This window comes from Eutrigla gurnardus (assembly GCF_963514095.1).
Source record: "Eutrigla gurnardus genome assembly, chromosome: 16".
Lineage (NCBI taxonomy): Eukaryota > Metazoa > Chordata > Actinopteri > Perciformes > Triglidae > Eutrigla > Eutrigla gurnardus.
In genome coordinates this window covers 6,414,839-6,433,999 of record NC_139927.1, presented here as the reverse complement: position 1 = coordinate 6,433,999, position 19,161 = coordinate 6,414,839, and the positions used below count along the sequence as shown (strand labels likewise).

The following is a 19,161-nucleotide window of genomic DNA, read 5'->3' as shown; positions in this document are numbered from 1 at the left end:
TCAGTGCAATTCCCCCTCTTACTCTTTCTCCTTCTCAATCATGCTCTCCTCCATCCCATTTTTGATCCTCTTTACTTCTCCCCCTTTAGCTCAATTAGTCTCTTTTCCAGCCCACTGATCCCTCCTTAAACTGATTTCAGTCTTATTCTCACTCCCCTCCCCGCTTCCCTGCCTCATGACTCATGGAGAATATGCTTCTGTGTCACAATCAGTCATAAACGTGGGTAAATATAGATCGGAATCCTTTAAGACGTACTACGTGTGAGTGAGCACATATCACGCCTGACTACACTGCAGATACCCGGCAGGGATTGGTTTTTGCCGAGTCGTGATTTCTCTCGGCTTACACGTCAGCAGCGTGTGGAGTAATTTACCTGCCTGGGCGCACGTCTCCTGAATCAGGTCCAATCACACCTCTCATTGTTCCTCACTGTAACTGCATCCTTCTGATAATTAAGTCTGATCTCATCCCGTGTCTGTTCAGACCTCAAGGCTTTATTACATTTCTCTGATGTGGCAAACTGAACAGTGCAAATTAAGAATTTATTGGGGGGGAAACACTTATGGTCTTTTTATGTTTCTTTCTGTTATTATTTTCAAATAAAAAAAACATATTAATGCGGTGTATTTTATGTCTGAAAACTCTGATTTACATGCTGTCATTTCCCTTTTCCCAATTTAATCTCAGCTGGTGGTCAAAATTTCCCCGAGTTGATCGGAGGGTGATTCAGCTCACCTGTTGAGCAGAGTGTGGGAGGCTCCTAATTCAGATTTGAGAGCAGCCGGGTGCATTTCCCCCTCTTGGCCAATCAGGGTGTGATGATGTCCTTTCTTTACAGCTTAAGAGAGGTGAGGAATTGCACACTCAGGGTATTCTAATCCTTCCTCTGCGTAATGCAAACCTTCAACCTTGAGCATGTTCAGCCGGAAAAGGCCTTTAAGCCTTTTTGAGACTTTCTTTTACTTCTCTGATTGAATCTCTGAAGCCTCACTGCAATGAATATTAAAGCACACATTTCCACTCGGTTAGGGCAGACCTAACTGCTATTTGAACAAGTGTCTTCTTTCATTGAACCCCATTTTATAGACTTGTCCTTTGACAGATGACAGAAAACATTTGAGGACCACTGATATAGTGAAAGGCATTTCTTGCAGTGGCGAACTCAAAGAATTATCGCCTAATACGTGATCTCACAGAAATATGTGAAATGACCACAACTTCTGCGGTTTAAAGCATTGCATCCCACCACCCGTCATGGTCCTTGACGTATCTGTGAGATCAGACCCAACAGCTCCCTCTGTTCGCTTCGTACTCTAAAACAATCTTTGTATGCAGTTGGTGAAGACACAAACATGACTCCAAATGAATGCTAATGCTCTGATTTTGCTCAGGATTGTAAGAGCATGTGTCGATGATGTGCTTACAGTTTTCCTCCACTTCTAGTACAGCTTTTGAACACTCCATGACTGAATAAAGACTCTTTCATACTGCAGACTAAACTACCCAAACGTTGACTAATAACCTACTTGAGTGGATCTCCGTTATGTCCTTTACTCGGCATGTTACTCAGCTAGCCCAAGTCACGATGGTCTAAATAAAGCAAAATATTTTTATATATATTTTTAAACACTAGCCTCATTTGTGTTCCATTGATGTCATAGCTGTGGAATATTTTTTTCCAATATCCCTAATTTAAATGAAAGCATTGATCAAATAACCTTTTGATTTTTTAGTTGTTAGGCACTCTTATTCCGCAATGACATGCCTGATTAAAAAAAAAGGCCACTCTGCGTCATTGGCAACGGCATACTACTGCAGATTACATTCAACTCTTTTCAATTAAACTTTCACCAGATAAGAACACGGTCTCTGATAAATCCTGAATCACGTTTTTCCAACCCTATTCTCCTTATAATCTACCACACGTGACAAGAAACTGTCTAACGTTCAAATGGGAGTCTAGGAGTGATAAGAGTCTTTTAAATTTGAAAGGAAAGGGAAGTGGAGTGTGTGCACACACACACACACACACACACACACACACACACACACACACACGCATTTGCACAATGTAGGATTTTCCTCTTTACTCCTAAAGGGTCAGAATATGTTTTAAAGGTTACATGAAATAAGGATTAATGTGCTTCTTAGTTTCCCATAAAAACACTGTTATCATGGGCTTGGAGGATCACATTATATGTTTATACATGAGAGAAATAACAACCCCTTTAAAGCCTGCAAAAGCCAAGTTAATTTAGGGGTTTTCTTTTGAACAAAGTGGGTTGATGTTGGATTTTCTTCAACCGTTCATTAACAAGAAGGATATATTGTATGTCTTCAAGCCTCTTCATCAAAATATATATGCATCTTTGGTGGCATCACACCTACATACAATAAACAACCCCCCAGACCCCTCCCCTCCCCCTCAATGCTTTTTACATGTCAACATCCCAAAGAGTACAAACTGATGTTAAATCAACAGTTTAGCTCAGAGACTAGACAGGCTGCTTTGCTCGCTGGGTTTCTGGGTTCCTGGTAAATCACAGATTAGATGGTTTATGACATTCTTCGGGGTGTTTTCCCCAGTGAAGGGGGCCCCACAATTTACAGGGATTATATGGTGTGCTTTATATTTAGGTATGCACATAAAGAGCATGAGTCAGGGAGAGCACGGCAGAGAATTAGCGCAATGCAGGAGCTAATCCAGCGGGAAGCGGCAAGCAATGGGGATAAGAAGGAGCGAGTTTCAAAACAAACATAGTTAAAGATCCAAAAACCACCACTTAAATCTGCATTCACAAGGGTTAGATTTGGTCCAGGGGGCCCGGAGCTAAGCAATTGCTGCAGGCAATTGGTCTGACGACGGATAAGCCTCTGGGGGCGATGGGTTATATTTTTGAGGTTCCACTGCAGCTAACGGATATCAGGACCTAAACTTCCCTTTTCCGTGTGCTGCTCATTATTTAGAGTACGATAAGCAATTTGAGACTGGAGGTCTTGAGAAACGACTTGCAACCAGATTGGTTTAGCCAGTTTAAACCACTCAAAATCTAAAATAATCATCAGACGGTGGGTTCAGAGATTGCAGTGTTCTGCCTCTTTTGCTCACCTGCATTTAAACCAAAGCTCTTTCTCCTCCCTGATGATATAAAGGGAAAGAGTTGCAGAACATTCGTAAAGTGTTGAAATTCGAGCAAAGTGAGTATTTCTTTGCCAGGACAAGAGGGACTCTGGGGGAAAAAACAGGTTGATTAATGTGACAGGCGGTGGAACCCGTTTACCAAAATTGGAAACATGTTCCAGGGACCTTTGTTCCAGGTAATCTGAATGAGTTCCTTGATTCCTGGAAAAGTTCTCGTTGTGGAAAATGGCCAATAGAGGTTGTAGCCTAATGCTGCAGTCCAGCCAGACTTTTCATTCCATTCGCTCTGACGAAGCTAACTGCACCATTTCCTAATGCAATAGGTATATTATAGGCCTTATTGCCCTCGCATGGAGGTAGCTGAACGTTGATCACCAATTTAAGAGACGCAAACTACAATGAGATGTACCTCATGTTGAATTTGTTTCACATGGGACACAAACAGCGGCCTTTGCCGAGGCGTGCTGCAGCATTCTGGATACGCTGCAATGGTTTAGTTGCCGAGGCTGGGAGTCCAGCCAGGAGAGAGTTGCAGTAGTCAAGGCGGGAGATGTCCTGTGCTTGGACCAGGAGTTGCGTTGCATCCTTTGTGAGGAAACACCGGATCCTGCAGATGTTGTAGGAGGCAAATCTGCAGGATCGGGCCACAGCAGTGATGTTGGGGGTGCAGGATAGTTGGTCATCGAGGATTACACCCAGGTTACTCGCAGTTGAGTAGGAGAATCCATGTGATATGATTACAGAGCCGAGTGATCCCGTGTATAATGAGAACAGAAGCAGTCCTAGTACTGAGCCTTGAGGGACACCCATTTCCAGAGAGCAGGGTTTGGACATAGAGCCATTCCATGTGACCTGAAAGGTGCGATTTGTCAGGTATGGTGTGAACCAGGTTCGAGTCAGTGATGCCAAGTTCAGTCAGGGAGAGAGGAGGATTTGGTGGTTTTCATAGTTGAAAGCCTGGTGTGTCTCTTACAGATGCTAAAGGGTGCCCCAGTATGTTGTATCAGACACCAAGGGGCGCTGACCAAGTTGGGAATCTGAAGAGGTTCACTGGCACCACTGCTGCGTCAACTCAGTTATTTAATTGAAATGAATAAAGGGGTTACATTTTTTGTCGGTTTAATTTAATGTTAAAAAATGCCAATTTCACCCTTAAGATTAATGGGCATTTAATGTGAATAGAACTGTGTGTTTGTCTGAGATATTCTGAAACATATTATGACGCTGTTTTTAACCACACCAAGTCATCACTTGAGTCCAACTATAACAAACGCATTCCTCTTCTCAACTTGCTCTTACACAACTAGTGTTGCCGGATCAGATTGCCAGTTTCCAGCCAAATCGCAACTTAAATCCTGCATAATTCACGATAAATAGCCTACCGCAATCCACAAAGAGTGCAGTCAGACAACCAAATACACACATCACCGTTTAAATGGTAATGTCATCAAGGCAATAGGTCCACCATTATCCTTAACAATGATTGAATACATGTCGATCAAATATTTTCTCAAATTAACTGAGTCCATGATAGAGGACTGAATTTTGGATGTCTTTCAGTGTAAATTGACAGCTTGTTTGTTAATATGGTTTTCATTATATTTTCAAAACCAAGCCAAATGTTGACGAAAGCAGGCCAAATAGAATCTCACAGCCCAACACATTTTTTCCCAGCCCAACTTAATCAAAACCAACTGGTTTCTGGCAACACTGAACATACATCTTTGTGGGAACTCACAAGATCACAATCACAAGTCCGTCTGCTCATAAACGTGCAGAAAAGCATATGGGATCAAATCTCGTGAAGAGTTAAGTATTGGCAAAACCTAACCTCCATGGACCTAACTGAACTGCTTCTGTTGCGCTGCTCTAGTCAGCTAACCTTTTCCCTTGAGAAATGTTTCCGATTCCTCCAGCGCTCCTAAACGCTTGTCTAAACTTAGATTTAACAGATGAAATTACTGCACACTGCTTCAAAGTGCCATTTTATTCATAAGGCTGTGTATCTGTCTGTCTGTCTGTCTGTCAGGAAAAGCGTGCAGAAATTTCTTATTTCTCTGTTTCTATTCTCTTTCAGATTGCATTCTGCAGCCATTCTTACTAGATCCACGAGCATCGACTTGCAACGACGAAAACTCCTCTCAAACCTCTTGAAAACACAGCATTCACAACACAGCAACCTTTTCCTTATTTTATATAAAACAATATAATTTGAAATAAATATGCTTTAGTGTTTTACATAGACACAGAAAACATGTTAATAGTGAAGGAGAGACAAAAGAGAACTAATGATAAAGGGTCTAGGACTGATGGCAGGAAGGATGCGGGTTATGATCCATAATTGAAAACGGTGGTGGTGTTGTGGTAGTGTATGCTGAGCTGCTAGCAGTAGTTTATTCGTATTTGCATCTTGCAGGACGGACGAAACACAGGTCCGCTACTCACTTAAATACTTAAATACAACTTACTAACACAGATCTGCACAACGGAAAATGCACGTGAACACACACTCACATACACGCGCACACGCACGCACACAAACACACACGCATGTTAAAAATCCTACACAGCACCCACACCCTTAGATAAGAGGGGTTGTACAATCCAGAGGAGATGTCGTCAGTACAAACGATCCATTCAGGGAATGTTAACAAAATAATTTTAGATTTTTTTTTTTTTTTCTGTTTTGTTTTGTAGAAAAGCACAGAGTCTCCATGCTGAGAGTAGCCATCAGTGACTTTACGCATGTGGGGGGGGGGGGGGGGGGGGGGGGGGGTACATAACACTGTATATATAAATAGATCAAATTAAATATGGGTAGAAGTGAATACTGAAAATACTCTAACATTATAAATTATCAAGGATGGACTATGGCATAAAGGGATAAGTATGTTCAAGTTCAGAGAAGAAGATATGTAATCAATGGGTTCTGTATTGAGTTCAACAACTAAACAAAACTACTTTGACAATCCCCCCTTCTCCTGAAAAAGGAGACAAAACAAATAATTTAAAAAGCATTCGAAAAAGATTTCTCAGTACATTTTGTGAGGCACAATTTTTCAAATGGAATCAAACTACAGTATAGGATGTTTTTCAGTGGTTTCGTGTAGGACATAGCAAAACATTATTGACAACCAGTATCCCTTTAAAAGTATATGGCACTCCGGAGTCTCTTCTCCTGCAAGCTGATCACAACGGTGACATTGTGTAAGTCCAAGTCAGTCCTGCAATGTCCTCACAGGAAAGGGAAGCGATATCCTGTCGAGGCAGATTCAGCCGTCCCGCTTCTCCTGCTGTTACGCTCCAAAAGCAAAAGTACAAATCGACCGACGAGAATCCATCCATCATTCTTGAACGCAGAGCGCGCTCCCATATCCTCTTCGGCCTCACCCGCTGTTTTAGCAGTTAAATATATCTTAGATCGAGAGGTTTTGCAATTTTATGATTGACACACAACCACAGTAAAGACTCATATCCAGTGAAGTAATTGCATACAAAGAATTGACAACAAGACTACACCTGCATCACAAGCCTGTTAGAAATGCAACACCACATGGCGGCTATTTGCTTTTTTGTCAAATGATGGGTTTAGTTATTTGTTTATGTAGCAGCATAACAATTTGTACTCTTTTTTTCTTTTATCATGGTCTATATACACACCGATATACAGTGGGAGGAAACTTCAGTTCAGTCTTTCTTATTGTTCTCTCTTTCAGTCCAAGGGGAATGCTTTCCACAGAAAAGAAGAGCTTACGGTTCAAAGGTCAAAGTGCTGTGCTGTGAAATATCTAGAATATTCCTTCATCTTGTACATCTGGTGCTGCCACTTCTTTCATCTCCTTGGCTGGTCACATCTAAAGAAGAACAGGACGAATAAACAGTTATGAGAACAAGAAAATAAAACGAGCTGTGGATATAATTATTCTTCGGCCTCTTTCTTAGTCACACAAACACATAATGTGTCCGGATGTTACAATCATGCTAGCTACTACAGCACTGACGCTTGGTCAATGCTCCTGAGTGACACAAAGAGCGGCCTCACGCTAAAGTGTGCCTCTGTTCGTTGGAAAACAACTGTATTTGATGCATTGAGAATGAGAATGGGTTGAACTGGGTCCCATTTATCTGCAATACCCTTCCCAGGCGCTTGGGGGCAGTAGAAATAATCTGTGGATGCATATTATCCCGCACATGATATATTATCACAGTTTGGGACATATGGCTAAGATGTCAGCAATCAGTTCACTACACATTAACCAGAAGACATGAGCATTTATTTAGGCATGTTTGTGTCCACCTGAATGTAATTCCAATATTCATCCCCCTTTTTGCTCTATTTTGGTCTCCACCAAGTCCTGAGGGAAATATCTAGCTCTATAGCTACAAAATGCTACGTTTAAGCGGCTAATTGCTAACTTACTAGTGCATTTGGTGCAGGGCAGGTAGTGTAAGATGGTGTAGCAGATATCAAACGAAACCGATGAGAGCCTTAGGAGTCAACCAAATCAGTAGTTACGGGCCGTAAAACCAAACCAACGAGTTAAAGAGCTACGGGGAACTGCAAAGTTGATTATTCTCTTGGGGTCTACAAATGACCATATGATTTTAAATGAGGTTTTCTTATGTCTGAAACAGAACCCAGGAGTTATGCTCCCACTTCAGCTCTCTAGACTGACAATACTCACTTGCAGGTCCTCTCGTTGAGCTCTAGCTGGCGATCTTTACAGTATTCGTCTGTGTGTTTGCAGGAGCACCGGCAGGTGGCGGGATCCTGCACGAACAAACGCTTTCTCCTCTCTGAGCAGTGATCACAACATGGCCCACAAACGCTGGACGGAAAGAGACAGACAGAGACGGAGAGGATGAATACGACAGTATACCATTACCACCCATAAGAAACCCTTAGGTCAGGCCTTTCGTATTTTCCAGTTTGCTCTTTCAAGCCACGAGCCGAGAAGTTCCCCTGCATGTGACAGTTGGGTAGTATTGCACGCAGATTTCCAGAGAGCAGGCAAATATTCAATTACCCTCGCTAACGCCCCCCCAAACCCTCCAGAGTTGATTGGACCGCTCGCAAACGCCTTGTATGTGATCGACATGCAGTGTGGAAAGGTCTGGGCGAGTTCATGCAATGCAAAACGCCAGATTTTTTTGGCTTTCAACTGAGGGTCACTGACCTCGCTCTCACTCTTACAAATGGCTCTTGGTAAAGAAGACTCAAGGGTCCGCTTGGTGCTGCGTTAAGAAACATTTTGTTTTATTGAGTGTGAACTGCAGACTATCCCCCCCACACAGTGAGACATTAGATTCAGGACAGAGGAAGGCTCAGACACTCCATTTACATCTCAATGTTCACATTGCAAATTAACACACAGACACATTACTTACTTTCACAGTATGAGCAGCGTAGAAACATGATCTTTATATTAATTTTGTAATAAAATAAAGGTGTTCTTAGTAAAAGCGGGCAAAGACACAAAACAATACTTCACTAGTTTGCAAATCCCCTATAGCACCTACAAAAAAGGAAAAAAGCCCAATAGATACCCATCACTCATATCTTTACATTACATAAAAGTACCAGCATTATGCACAAGGACGGCAACAACCTTTTTTTGTGAAGATGAAAAGAACAAAGAGTGGAAAGGAGACGGGTAGGAGACACAGCAAAGCGGCACAGACTCAACACTGCACACAGGGCCGTGATTACAATCCCAGCGATGCCAGCGCAGATACCAGAGCACTATGAGCCGGTCTGCAGAGCCATGGTGGTGGAGCTGTGATCTTGTTTCAGTAGAGGGTTCAAGTTACAGCTCACAGCCGATGTGTTTATGCCAGGTTCTTTTGAACGTGTCCATTATCAATGAGAAAACTTGCTATCTGTCAAAGATGTCAGGAGTAACTCGAGTATCCACTGTTTTTCTATGATACTCCGCTGTGTCTCATCCCAACCCGTCCCATTTCACCCATACAGAGTAATATTTGATAGATAAGATTGGTGTTTTGACGGTCGGAGATGAGTTCTGGTTCATTGCTTGCGATGTGGGATATGGCTGGCAAGTCTGCCACACTTCCCTGGTTATTGCTGTTATGTAAAGTTTGGCTAATGCTAAGCTAGCGAAAACAACGTTAGCAAACAGGGCACGGATTTTCTGAGCACGCAGACAAGGTTAGGACAATGCACACAAAGCGACATGCTAATTGACGTGGCTGACGGTGCAAAATTAAAAGGGGCAAATGAGCTCCTCCCAAATGAGCTTAATCGTGAGAAGCGCAACACTCAGGTGCAGGTAGGTGGAGAAGGCGGAGCTGACGTACGCGTCGTGAATTGTTTTGTCGCGGTTTTTCTTTCGTTTTCTCTTTTGGCCTTTACCCTTGCCTTTCCGGGACTTTCTGCAAGAAAAACAAACAGGACAAGAACGCAGAGAGAAGCCTGAGATGCTGAGGAGAGATGCACGTATGTGTTCAGAAAGGCCTAAACTGAATATCAGCACTGACGAATGGTTAATCATAATTTCTGTAGATTAGATCGGTCAATTAAAACAGTAAAGTGTTTGATTTGTTGTAGTGATTGGCCTGTTTGGGAAAGCAGTGAGTGTATGTGATATGTATGTGAGTGTATGCGTTTGTTGAACCCTTGAAAAAATGACTTTTCAGGCATTCAATGAAGCCTGATTTAAAGGTTTAAAGACTGTAGGTGGTTTCCACACATCCTGTAGTTTGTGAATGTGATGAATATCAAATGTTCTCTGGGGGGGAAAAACAGCTTTGTGGTCCAATTTAAATAGAAAAAAAAAGACATTTTTCAACAGTACAACGGCTCTACAGCCTGTAGAAGTAGTTTGAGGTTTGGCTCGGCTGGTTGTTCTGAAATTTCCCAGCGGACGTTGAACTTGGACTTCACCAAAAAGGCATCTTTCAACCTATCTGGGTCAGCTCTTTATGGCTGATTCAACTTGTTTCAGACCACAACACAATGAGAACAAGACTGTACAGCGTACACCTGGAGTTTCACAGGTGCAGCCTGGATTAAAATCTCAGGATCTGCATTCAAAAACAAGCTAGTCTGCTCAAGCTGTTGCTGTCTAAGATGTATGTTGTTTCTGGCCCAAACTGGGGTGCAGCAACGGCATTAACATTAACAGATGACCTGTTATCTAGCAGCAGGTTGTGTCTTGTATTTCCTTTTTCCTCATAGATGTCTGTTTCTGCTCGCAATGATGACACGATTGAATGACTTCGTCTCTGGAAATATCGGATTTACATGTTGCTTTTGGTGCAACCGGCTACCGGAGAAGGGGTATATAAAAAATGGGGGAATTCTCTTGTCATGAAAACGTTTCGCACAGGTGACTATCGAATATCACGCCGCGAAACATTGACAGAATTTTTGCTGAGAATAAAGTCATCAACCAATCACATTGTGCAGAACAGACACGTCCACGTGCCCCCGTGATCCGAAATAAGACCTTAAACCTTCCTTCCAGATCCACTCCTTCCGTTCTGACCCATCACAATAAAAGCCCTCGACAGACAGCGCACTGCATTAGCAGAGGAAACTCAAATTCACTAAAAGGGAACGCAATAAAATAGCTTACAGTCGGACTATACAACGATTTAACACGGACAGACGAATTCTCTACCTGCACAAATCTATTTGAGACTTACTGAAAAAGTGCTGCAACAATTGCAAGTTTGCGTCGCTGTCGGTATGAATTTTGCAGTAATATTTCATGCCCCCGGTGTGTAAAGGCCTTACGAGTCGGTGAGGCTTGGCACCGAAGTGCTTTGAGCTGAATACTAACATCAGCATACAACATGTTCACAATGCTAACATGTTGATGTTTAGCAGGTATTTCACCATGTTCATCAGCTTGTTAGCATGCTAACGTTTGCTTATTAGCATCAAACACAAAGTGCAGCTGAGGCTGATGGAGGAAGGTCATTAGTTTACATGGAGGCATAAGCAGAATCATTCTAATGATGGAGCTCTATGTGAGGTCAGAGGATCACGGTGGATACGCATGAAAACAGGCTGAAGCTGCTGTAAATTTCGGAATTTCCTCTTTTTTCTTGTGCAGACATGAGGTCCAGTTTCACTGTTTCACAACCTCAGCGGGATGACTCACCCCAACGGACCTCCAGAGGCCCGTCAAGACCGGGAAGGTCAGCAGCCGGCGTTAAAAAGGACACATGGAAGTACGTAGGCATCACAAACAGGAGTTGAACGACCCCGAGACCAGCACTTTGTAGACGCGCTCCGCCCAACTGACGAACTCGTAAAACAGTGAAGACAAGGTTAAAGAGGAGGTCTCAAAACCAGCCTTTATCTATATGACAGATGACCTGACATAAAACCAAAAATACAACCAACAGCCCCTCTGCAACGGGAGAAAAATATTAACGACTCTTTGCAGGAGGATTAAAGAGTTTTAATGACCCACTGCGCGCGGACTCCTGTTGCACGGGACGACAAGAACACTTAAACAAGTGCCATAAACAGAAAAGTTCAACCGGTCTTCAAAAACACTGTTATCTATATCAGAGGGACCAGCGACGGGAGGAACAGGAGTTAAGTGGGATGTAAACGGTAAAGACGAGATGAGAGGAACGCACAGATGAGATAGAAAAGGAAGGGAGAAGGTGTAAAGGACGAGTGCGGAGAGGGCAATGACCTCATCAAGTGTCACTCATTCACCCGAATGGATTGAGTTGGTATTCATCACCTGAGGGCCTGCATGCTAATCTCAGCACGACACGATCTCATGTCGGAGCTTGTCTTTTATTTATTTTAATTGTCATCGATGTGTGTTTTGGTAGGGAGAAAAAAACAGACGGAGCATTTAGGTGAGAATATGAGTAGAAGGCCGGGAGCTACAGACGACTGAGCGATTGTGTGCAGAGCAAAATAGGAAAAGAGAGATCAAATCTCAAGTCCCCATTGTTTCCCTCTGGGGGAGAAACCAAACAAACAATCTCCATGCAGACAGAGTGCTGTACTCACTTTTCTTTCTGTTCTTTCACTTCTTCCTTTAACCTGAAAGGCAGGAACAAAACAACAGGGCATTAGATCACAGCGCGCCGTTGTTTCCCCGGTAAACAGATATTTATCACCGCACACCAAAGGCTCGTTATCTTCACGGTGGGAGCTCGCATCGTTTTTTAATCAAATCGCGTTACGTCATCGCCTTTTACCAGAAACTGATAAAACTGACTTTCAGTTTCAATGCCTCAGCAAATGAATCAGATTTTGTTGGGAAATAACACACACACACACACACACACACTCATAGACGGGGCACACATGAGGCGTGTTCAACCGGACCAGGACTACAATAGCTGACTGGCAGGTTTGTTTCACTCCTCGTCCATGTGACGACGCTTGCGATAACTGAATGTGGAGCAACGCATTGGCTGGTGCACAAAAAAACGTTTGCCAAAAGTATTAGGAAACAGTGTTTGATTTAAAAAAAAGGGTCATGGATACACGGCCAAGTTTCCTTTTGAAACACTGGTACAATAATCCCACATGGATACGGGGAATTAAAAGGTTTTTAGATGGTTTAGACCCTGATTGGGGTCGGATGGTCTTAGGTGTGATCATTCGGCTTTAAAGTCCAACCTGTGTGGACTGATTCTGGAAAAAGGTATCTACGTTATTATGGTCCCTTAGAATAATCAGCAGGCGAGACTCAATCTAGAGCTGATCAACATTTGTCTATAGAGTATGCATCAGAAACAATCTGGGTCTATTGAACCTTTCTGTCGATGCATGGACTTTTGGATCACAATCGCTCAAGAGATCTCAATAATTAAAATAACATAAAAGCGTTTTATACTGTCCACCATCCCTTCTCTGGATTCAAATAGCTTCCCTTTGTGTGCGAGGGATTCAACATTGGCAATATTTGGTGATTAATAGCGCTTAATGCCTGCATACCATTTCGAGAACAATGTAGCAAAACCGAAGGAGATTGATCACAGTCTCTAAAAAGTTACGAAGGTGCCCTTAAGATTTATAGCTACATCTAAATGGTTTTACAATAAAGGATTGTGTCATCACAGACGGCAGTAAGTTCAGAGTTACGTTACTTTATAGCCAGACGCTCCAGCGACAGACTGCTGCAGCCTCACTGCACAAAACACAGTATTTCAGATTTAACGGCTCAAAATAGAGACCGAGCGCGGCCAAAAGTCCTCCCTACGACGTTTGTTTGCTTTTTGAGATTTCCCTTAAATGTGGGAGGATGATTCACGTCGGTCTGTGCCACCACTATGATCGGGTTTCTGTCAGAACGCCATCAGGGAGTGACACAACTCGCCACTGGAGCGTTCCACGTGTGTTAATGATTGACAGTGACATGATGACTTTTAGAAAATAATATGAGGGATCTCCTTGTTTCGCTTTTGGGAACCGCCTGATTACGTTTAGTAGCACTTATCTTTTTTTTTTCTTTTACAAGAGGCATTAACAGATTATATTAGCGGCCTATCAAAACAAAAGGCCGATCTATAAACTGTAGAACTCGGTGTGCTTTAAGTCGAAACCAGAAGAAGGCGCTTCACTGTGACTAGAGGCCACAAAAAGGACAAACGACACTTATCTCGGAGATCAATAACTAAAAGCTATCGCCTATGTCGTCGCAGGAGTGACCTCTACATGCCACGGAAGGAAAACAAAGGGATTAGTGTGGCGCTGTATTCACACAAATGTATCTCCTTTTTTACTTGAGCAATGTGATGGAATGAGGATAAACTACAGCAAAACGATGTTCGCCGGGATGTGCTGAAACACGCTCGGGCCTTTTTTTAGCATCAGCGAAGCGAAGGAAGCGGAGATAAGATATGAATCTGTCTGATATGAATCTGTTAAATGTGTCAGAGGCGAACAAGAAGACAATAACTTTACATGACGTTGTTTGGCCGACCTCTGCTCCGCCACACAAACGCACCATGGTTAGCCTTTCATTCACATTGTGTGTGTGTGTGTGTGTGTGTGTGTGTTTCAGTGTGTGCTCGGGGGGGTTTCTTACCTACACTCACATGCGCTGTGTTCTGTAAAACTCATGAAAATATCATTTTGTTGCCTTTGGAGTTTTATTCTTTTTATCTGTAAAATAAAAAAAAAGAGAGAAATCGTCACAGATTTGAATGAAATATATGCTGATCTATTAATAAACGTCGTATTCCTATAGCATTCAAGAAATAGACAAAAGTTATCAATATTCTATTATATTTAAAGTCTCAAACTGAATGCAAACCGAAGAGACATCAAAACATCAGATGTGTGGAATAGAAAGTTCCCCCAAATGAATATGTGGAATATACATAGACGCCATATTCCCATCACATTTTCCACATTGTTTTGGAAAGTTTGCGGTTTGACTGGCTTTTCTTTTAGATCTGTCATCTTCTCTTCTTCTCCAATGGTTTAATGATTCCCAACTGGAGATTTGGCACCACAAGTCCAGCTTTCACATGAAAGCTATGGATGGCATATTAATCCCCTTTTCTGGAACTGAGGTTTAAATTTGCATTACGTCTTTATTGAAACTTCACTAATGGCTACAAAATGGGAGAGAAACTCTGAAAAAAAAAAAACGATTCTCATCTTTAACTTGGAATTAGGATTTGCAGACTCCTCATACACAGAGAAGCAGAGAGGGAATACTTTTAAAACAAATGTATAGGGTTGGTTTTCTTGCCCAAAGGTCACACCTGAGCAGCCTTTGAGCAAACAGCGAGGGCACTTGTGCCAACCAGAAGGGCACTTAGAGGACTCTGGACACTTGAAGAGCCCGTGTGCCACTCGGCTGTGACATTTGGTCAAAAATAAAGTTAATTTAGGGAACACACATACTGGATAAATAAGGATTTTTTAAAAAAAAAGCAAAAACCCACTGCACAAAACACGAAGACTATAGCGCTAAATAATGCTGCTGACCTCCATAGTAATGTTATAGCTGGACGTTGGCACGCACTGCCGCATCTCGTCGATGCAGCAGCCGGCGCAGCGCGTCAACACCACGCAGGACGGGATGAAGATGTGCTCCACCTCCTCCGGATACTCCTGCAGTATCTCCACCAGCAGCTCCCGAGGCTGACACAAACTCTTGTTGTACACCTCCATTAAAGGGATCACTGTGGGAGACAAGAGGGTGTGCAAGAGGTTAGAAAATTGCTTTTTTTTAAAAGTCTCCAACCACCGACTCTTGAATGGTACGGTAATGAACGATAACACACGCCTAAAAGGAACATGCATGCACACACATGTATTATTCCACTAAAAAGCACTTGGTTTATGGAGATTTACTCATTTTTATACACATATGTATGCACATAAGCTACGTGTGCAATTTAAATAGTCTTCTATCTATCTGGACCCCTTCCATTCCATTTTTTATAGCTCTGCTTCTGACCCATTCACCTACAGCTGTACAATAATAGCCAATAGTCTGTTCCCCCCCATCAGTCACCTCCCAGTTCTTTGCAGGAGTTCTGCTCTTGAGAAAGATATTAGCAAACAGACAGGCAACACCTCCTAAATATCACCCATGGGCCTAAAACAACCCCCAGCCTTGACAGCCCTCTGGTGAGCCAAGCTAAACACGCTGGGCCTGAGCAGTATCATAAAGTTCAGCTTCTGATTGTCCAAATCAGATTGGGCAATGTTCATATTGTGCAAAAATGAACGTTTTGGGGCCAAGAGGATGAAATTCCATTCTATAAAACAGTCTAGTCACCATAACACGTTCCCGGCTGAACCTCAAATAGGAAGGAATGCTGTCCAAGAGTTGAGAATTAGGGGTCAAACTATCATTTACTAAATAAATATAAATCTGGACAGGTTCAAACTATGCAGATGCCCACTAGGGGGCGATAATTCCCCTAAAACGTCAAGATAAACCCTCAACCAGCCTTTTTGCTATTTGGCTGTGCGCCAGCCAGGGAGCCCAAAGCGGGTCGTATTCCCACGGTGCCCTGTGGGACACCTACCGTCATGTGGACCTCTTTCTGTTTCCTTCGGTATGTGGGCGCTCTGCAAGGAGGAGAGAGAGAAAAAAGGCAAGCTGTTAGTTACAATAGATTGTGCAAGAGAGCTCAGAAAAAACGCTGCCTGCTCTTTACTTATCCACAGTTGCGCAAAAAATATATATTTACATTTTGACATTTCTGTTGACCACCGACGGAATATGAAAAAGCACATAACGTATCGTATCTCGGTCAACATGGGGTGCAATGAGAGTCAAATGGTCACGTGTCTTATAAATATAATGTTTTTTTAAGAGCATGATTCTGATCCACATCTGGGTTTATGTTCAGGAAAAGAGTTCAGCCAAAAGCTATTAATTCATGTATATAATATTTGAAATAAAGAAGGTGTAATAACTTCCTTATTTAAATAACATACCATAATAATAATAATAATTCACATGTATCACATATCGGTGTATAAAGCCTTCTGCGGCCAGATGTAAAACGCGCCAAACATCCAGCACATCAGCTCCGTGACGAAACTTCATAACCTGTTGAATTACTGTGTTGGTTTTTGTTTCACTTCAACCCCCCTCAAAAAAACACACTCCCCGTGTGCCTCCGCCGCCTCTTGGCAACGCGGATTAATAACAGTCGCCATTAAAACCGGTAAGAATTCCAGCCTGCTACTTTCCCTCACAGGGGGTAGCTGTCACCACACCAGTCCCACCACAAAGGATTCTGGCAACTTTCCATCCGTGCGCGTATTACGCATAACTTTCTCTCCCTCCACTCTCTCTCTCCCTCTCTCTCTCTCTCTCTCTCTCTCTCTCTCTCTCTCTCTCTCTCTCTCTCAAACAGGCGCGCAACTCACGCAATATCTCGCCAATATTGCGTGAGACCCGATCCTATGGCACCGGCGTGTATTCAGTGAGTCAGTTAAACTTTCCATTCCTTAAAGGAGCGTTAAAAAAAAAAACTGGGTCTGGCTGTGTGGGTGCCGCAGTCTCCTCCCCCTTTCTGGTGGCGTGAGAGGGGCTGGGAGACCCCCAGCCCTCAGAAAACACGACATACTGTATAATTAATGGAAGGGTGTCAAGCTGCGAACACCGGCCTCCTAAACCGACGATAGGCCGACTGGAAACGCGCAACCGAGACAGCATCCTGATACCATTCGGCGTTGATTGGGGGGGGGGGGGCTGTCATTAAACCGGTCATTTAGATAAATCAACACTTTAGTGGTCTCTGGAGGGGGGGGGGGGGGGGGGGGGGCAGTGTCAGGATCTGAAACATTTTCTGTTTGAGGTGGCAAATTCCGATTAGAAATAATCCTTCAAAGTCCAATCATGTTACTGGAAAAAAAAAACTCCTGTTGGACTGGTGTGTATCTGTGTGTGTGTGTGTGTGTGTGTGTGTGTGTGTGTGTGTGTGTTCAACAGGAAACCTTTGCTCAAAGCCTCCCTGGACACACTGCACTCGATTAATGATTATATGGAAACCGATTTACAGCTCGCACTCAAACAGCCGTTTACAATTCACGCGTCAAACCGATTAAATGTTTTCATTTTGTTTAATCTTTAACCTGGAACTGTTTGAATATCTACGTGAAAAAAGTCTGATTTCTTCCCATTGAGGCGCGCGCACCGCGAGTAGTAGAGCCTCTGCTACCCGGAGAGAACCTGCCTCACATGTCCTAATTCAGAATGGAGCCACTGCGCCTTTAAAGCGTAATAATATCTCCAAGGTGGTTTTACAGCAGGCCTGCGATCACACCAGCGTCAAACTTCACAATATTATTTGAATATCCTCGCGCATACTGTGACACACGCACGCACACACAAAAAAAAGCGCACCACCCACGAGCGCGTGGGTTCGATTTATATAGTGTCGGCTTTGCGTAATGGCTGTTTAAATCTCTCCAAAGCCACGAAACATTTCGGCTTGTTTAAACACGGGCGATGACCTAGACAGAGGAAAGACAAGGACGAGCTACACATTAATGACCAGCGGCCACATTACGCAAACAGAGGTCGGTTTTTTTTTTATTATTTTTATATTCTACCCACTTCGCTCTCAGGAAACACTCACCTTGACAGCTGACAGCGTCAAAAATAATAGTGTCAAACTGTCAATAAAGTTCATGGTGTTGCAAATCCAATCCAAAGACAGGCGACGTTTTAAAATCCAAGAGGCCAATGTGGCGATGTGTCCTCAAACATGAAGTTTCACAAGTCCGAACAACAAACAAACAAACAAACAACAACAACAAACACAAGTGGACCGGCTAAAACTTCTCTAAATAAGGGGCAGGGGGGTGTAATGGCAAACCCATGATGGTCCCAGGGTCGGAGCGTACAATCCTTTGCGCATAACTTCTTTTCCTTTCTCAACTGTTGCCAACGATTTTCAAGATATCCAGAAAAACGAGAATCCAGGACGCAAAACGTCTCACATTGTTCCGCAGCGGACCTTTGTTTTCTTGCAAGGGAGTAGCAATCCACATTACAAAATCATAATCCCATGCTTGTTCCGCCAGCCGTCTCCAAGTATCTGTCCATTGGAAACTTGTTGTAGCCTACGTGCAACCTGAGCGTGGACCAGGGTGACGTTGGGTAGAAGAGAGGAGAAGAAAAAAAGAGATAAGAGAGATAACTCGTCCCACTAGAAAAAAAAAAAAAAAAAAAACGTGTCTGCGTAATTCTTTTTTTTTTTTTCTTTTTTTTTTGCGGGTTGTCACTGCGCACTAAGCGGGTCGGCTCCACTGAAGACAGACCGCGTCCACCTCTGTCTCGGTCTCACCATGCTGTGACTGTGTGCGTGTGGCGACTAGCTTACAAGCAGCCGCGGTCCGGGGACGTGGATGATTGGTCGGATCATCACGAACAGCAGGGGTAGGTGTGTCTGGGGCTGATACACAGCGCTCTCAAGTCTTTCAAAAAAAAAAAAAAAAAGTTTCACCCATTAAAACGTCGACTCATGTGACCGCATCACCAGCGAGCTATTAAAAGCTGTATTCAGCTCTATTATTATTATTATTTTATTT

At 43.1% G+C, this 19,161-nt stretch overlaps 1 protein-coding gene across 2 annotated transcripts; it reads right to left on the bottom strand.

Moving 5' to 3' along the window:
* Nucleotides 1–5,320: 5,320 nt before the first annotated feature.
* On the bottom strand, nucleotides 5,321–18,699 carry vegfab (vascular endothelial growth factor Ab). Of its 2 annotated transcripts, XM_084030009.1 has the most exons (8): nucleotides 18,207–18,699; nucleotides 16,140–16,182; nucleotides 15,088–15,284; nucleotides 14,177–14,253; nucleotides 12,148–12,180; nucleotides 9,462–9,536; nucleotides 7,829–7,972; nucleotides 5,321–6,997 (listed from the first exon to the last, which is right to left on the bottom strand). In XM_084030009.1, exons 1-8 carry the CDS (start codon nucleotides 18,258–18,260, stop codon nucleotides 6,976–6,978), a joined length of 645 nt encoding a protein of 214 aa, XP_083886135.1. In that variant the 5' UTR covers nucleotides 18,261–18,699; the 3' UTR covers nucleotides 5,321–6,975. The 2 variants fall into 2 exon arrangements, with proteins under 2 accessions (XP_083886135.1, XP_083886136.1); XM_084030010.1 differs by lacking the exon at nucleotides 9,462–9,536 and having other exon boundaries at nucleotides 18,207–18,697.
* Between the last annotated feature and the right edge of the window lie 462 nt (nucleotides 18,700–19,161).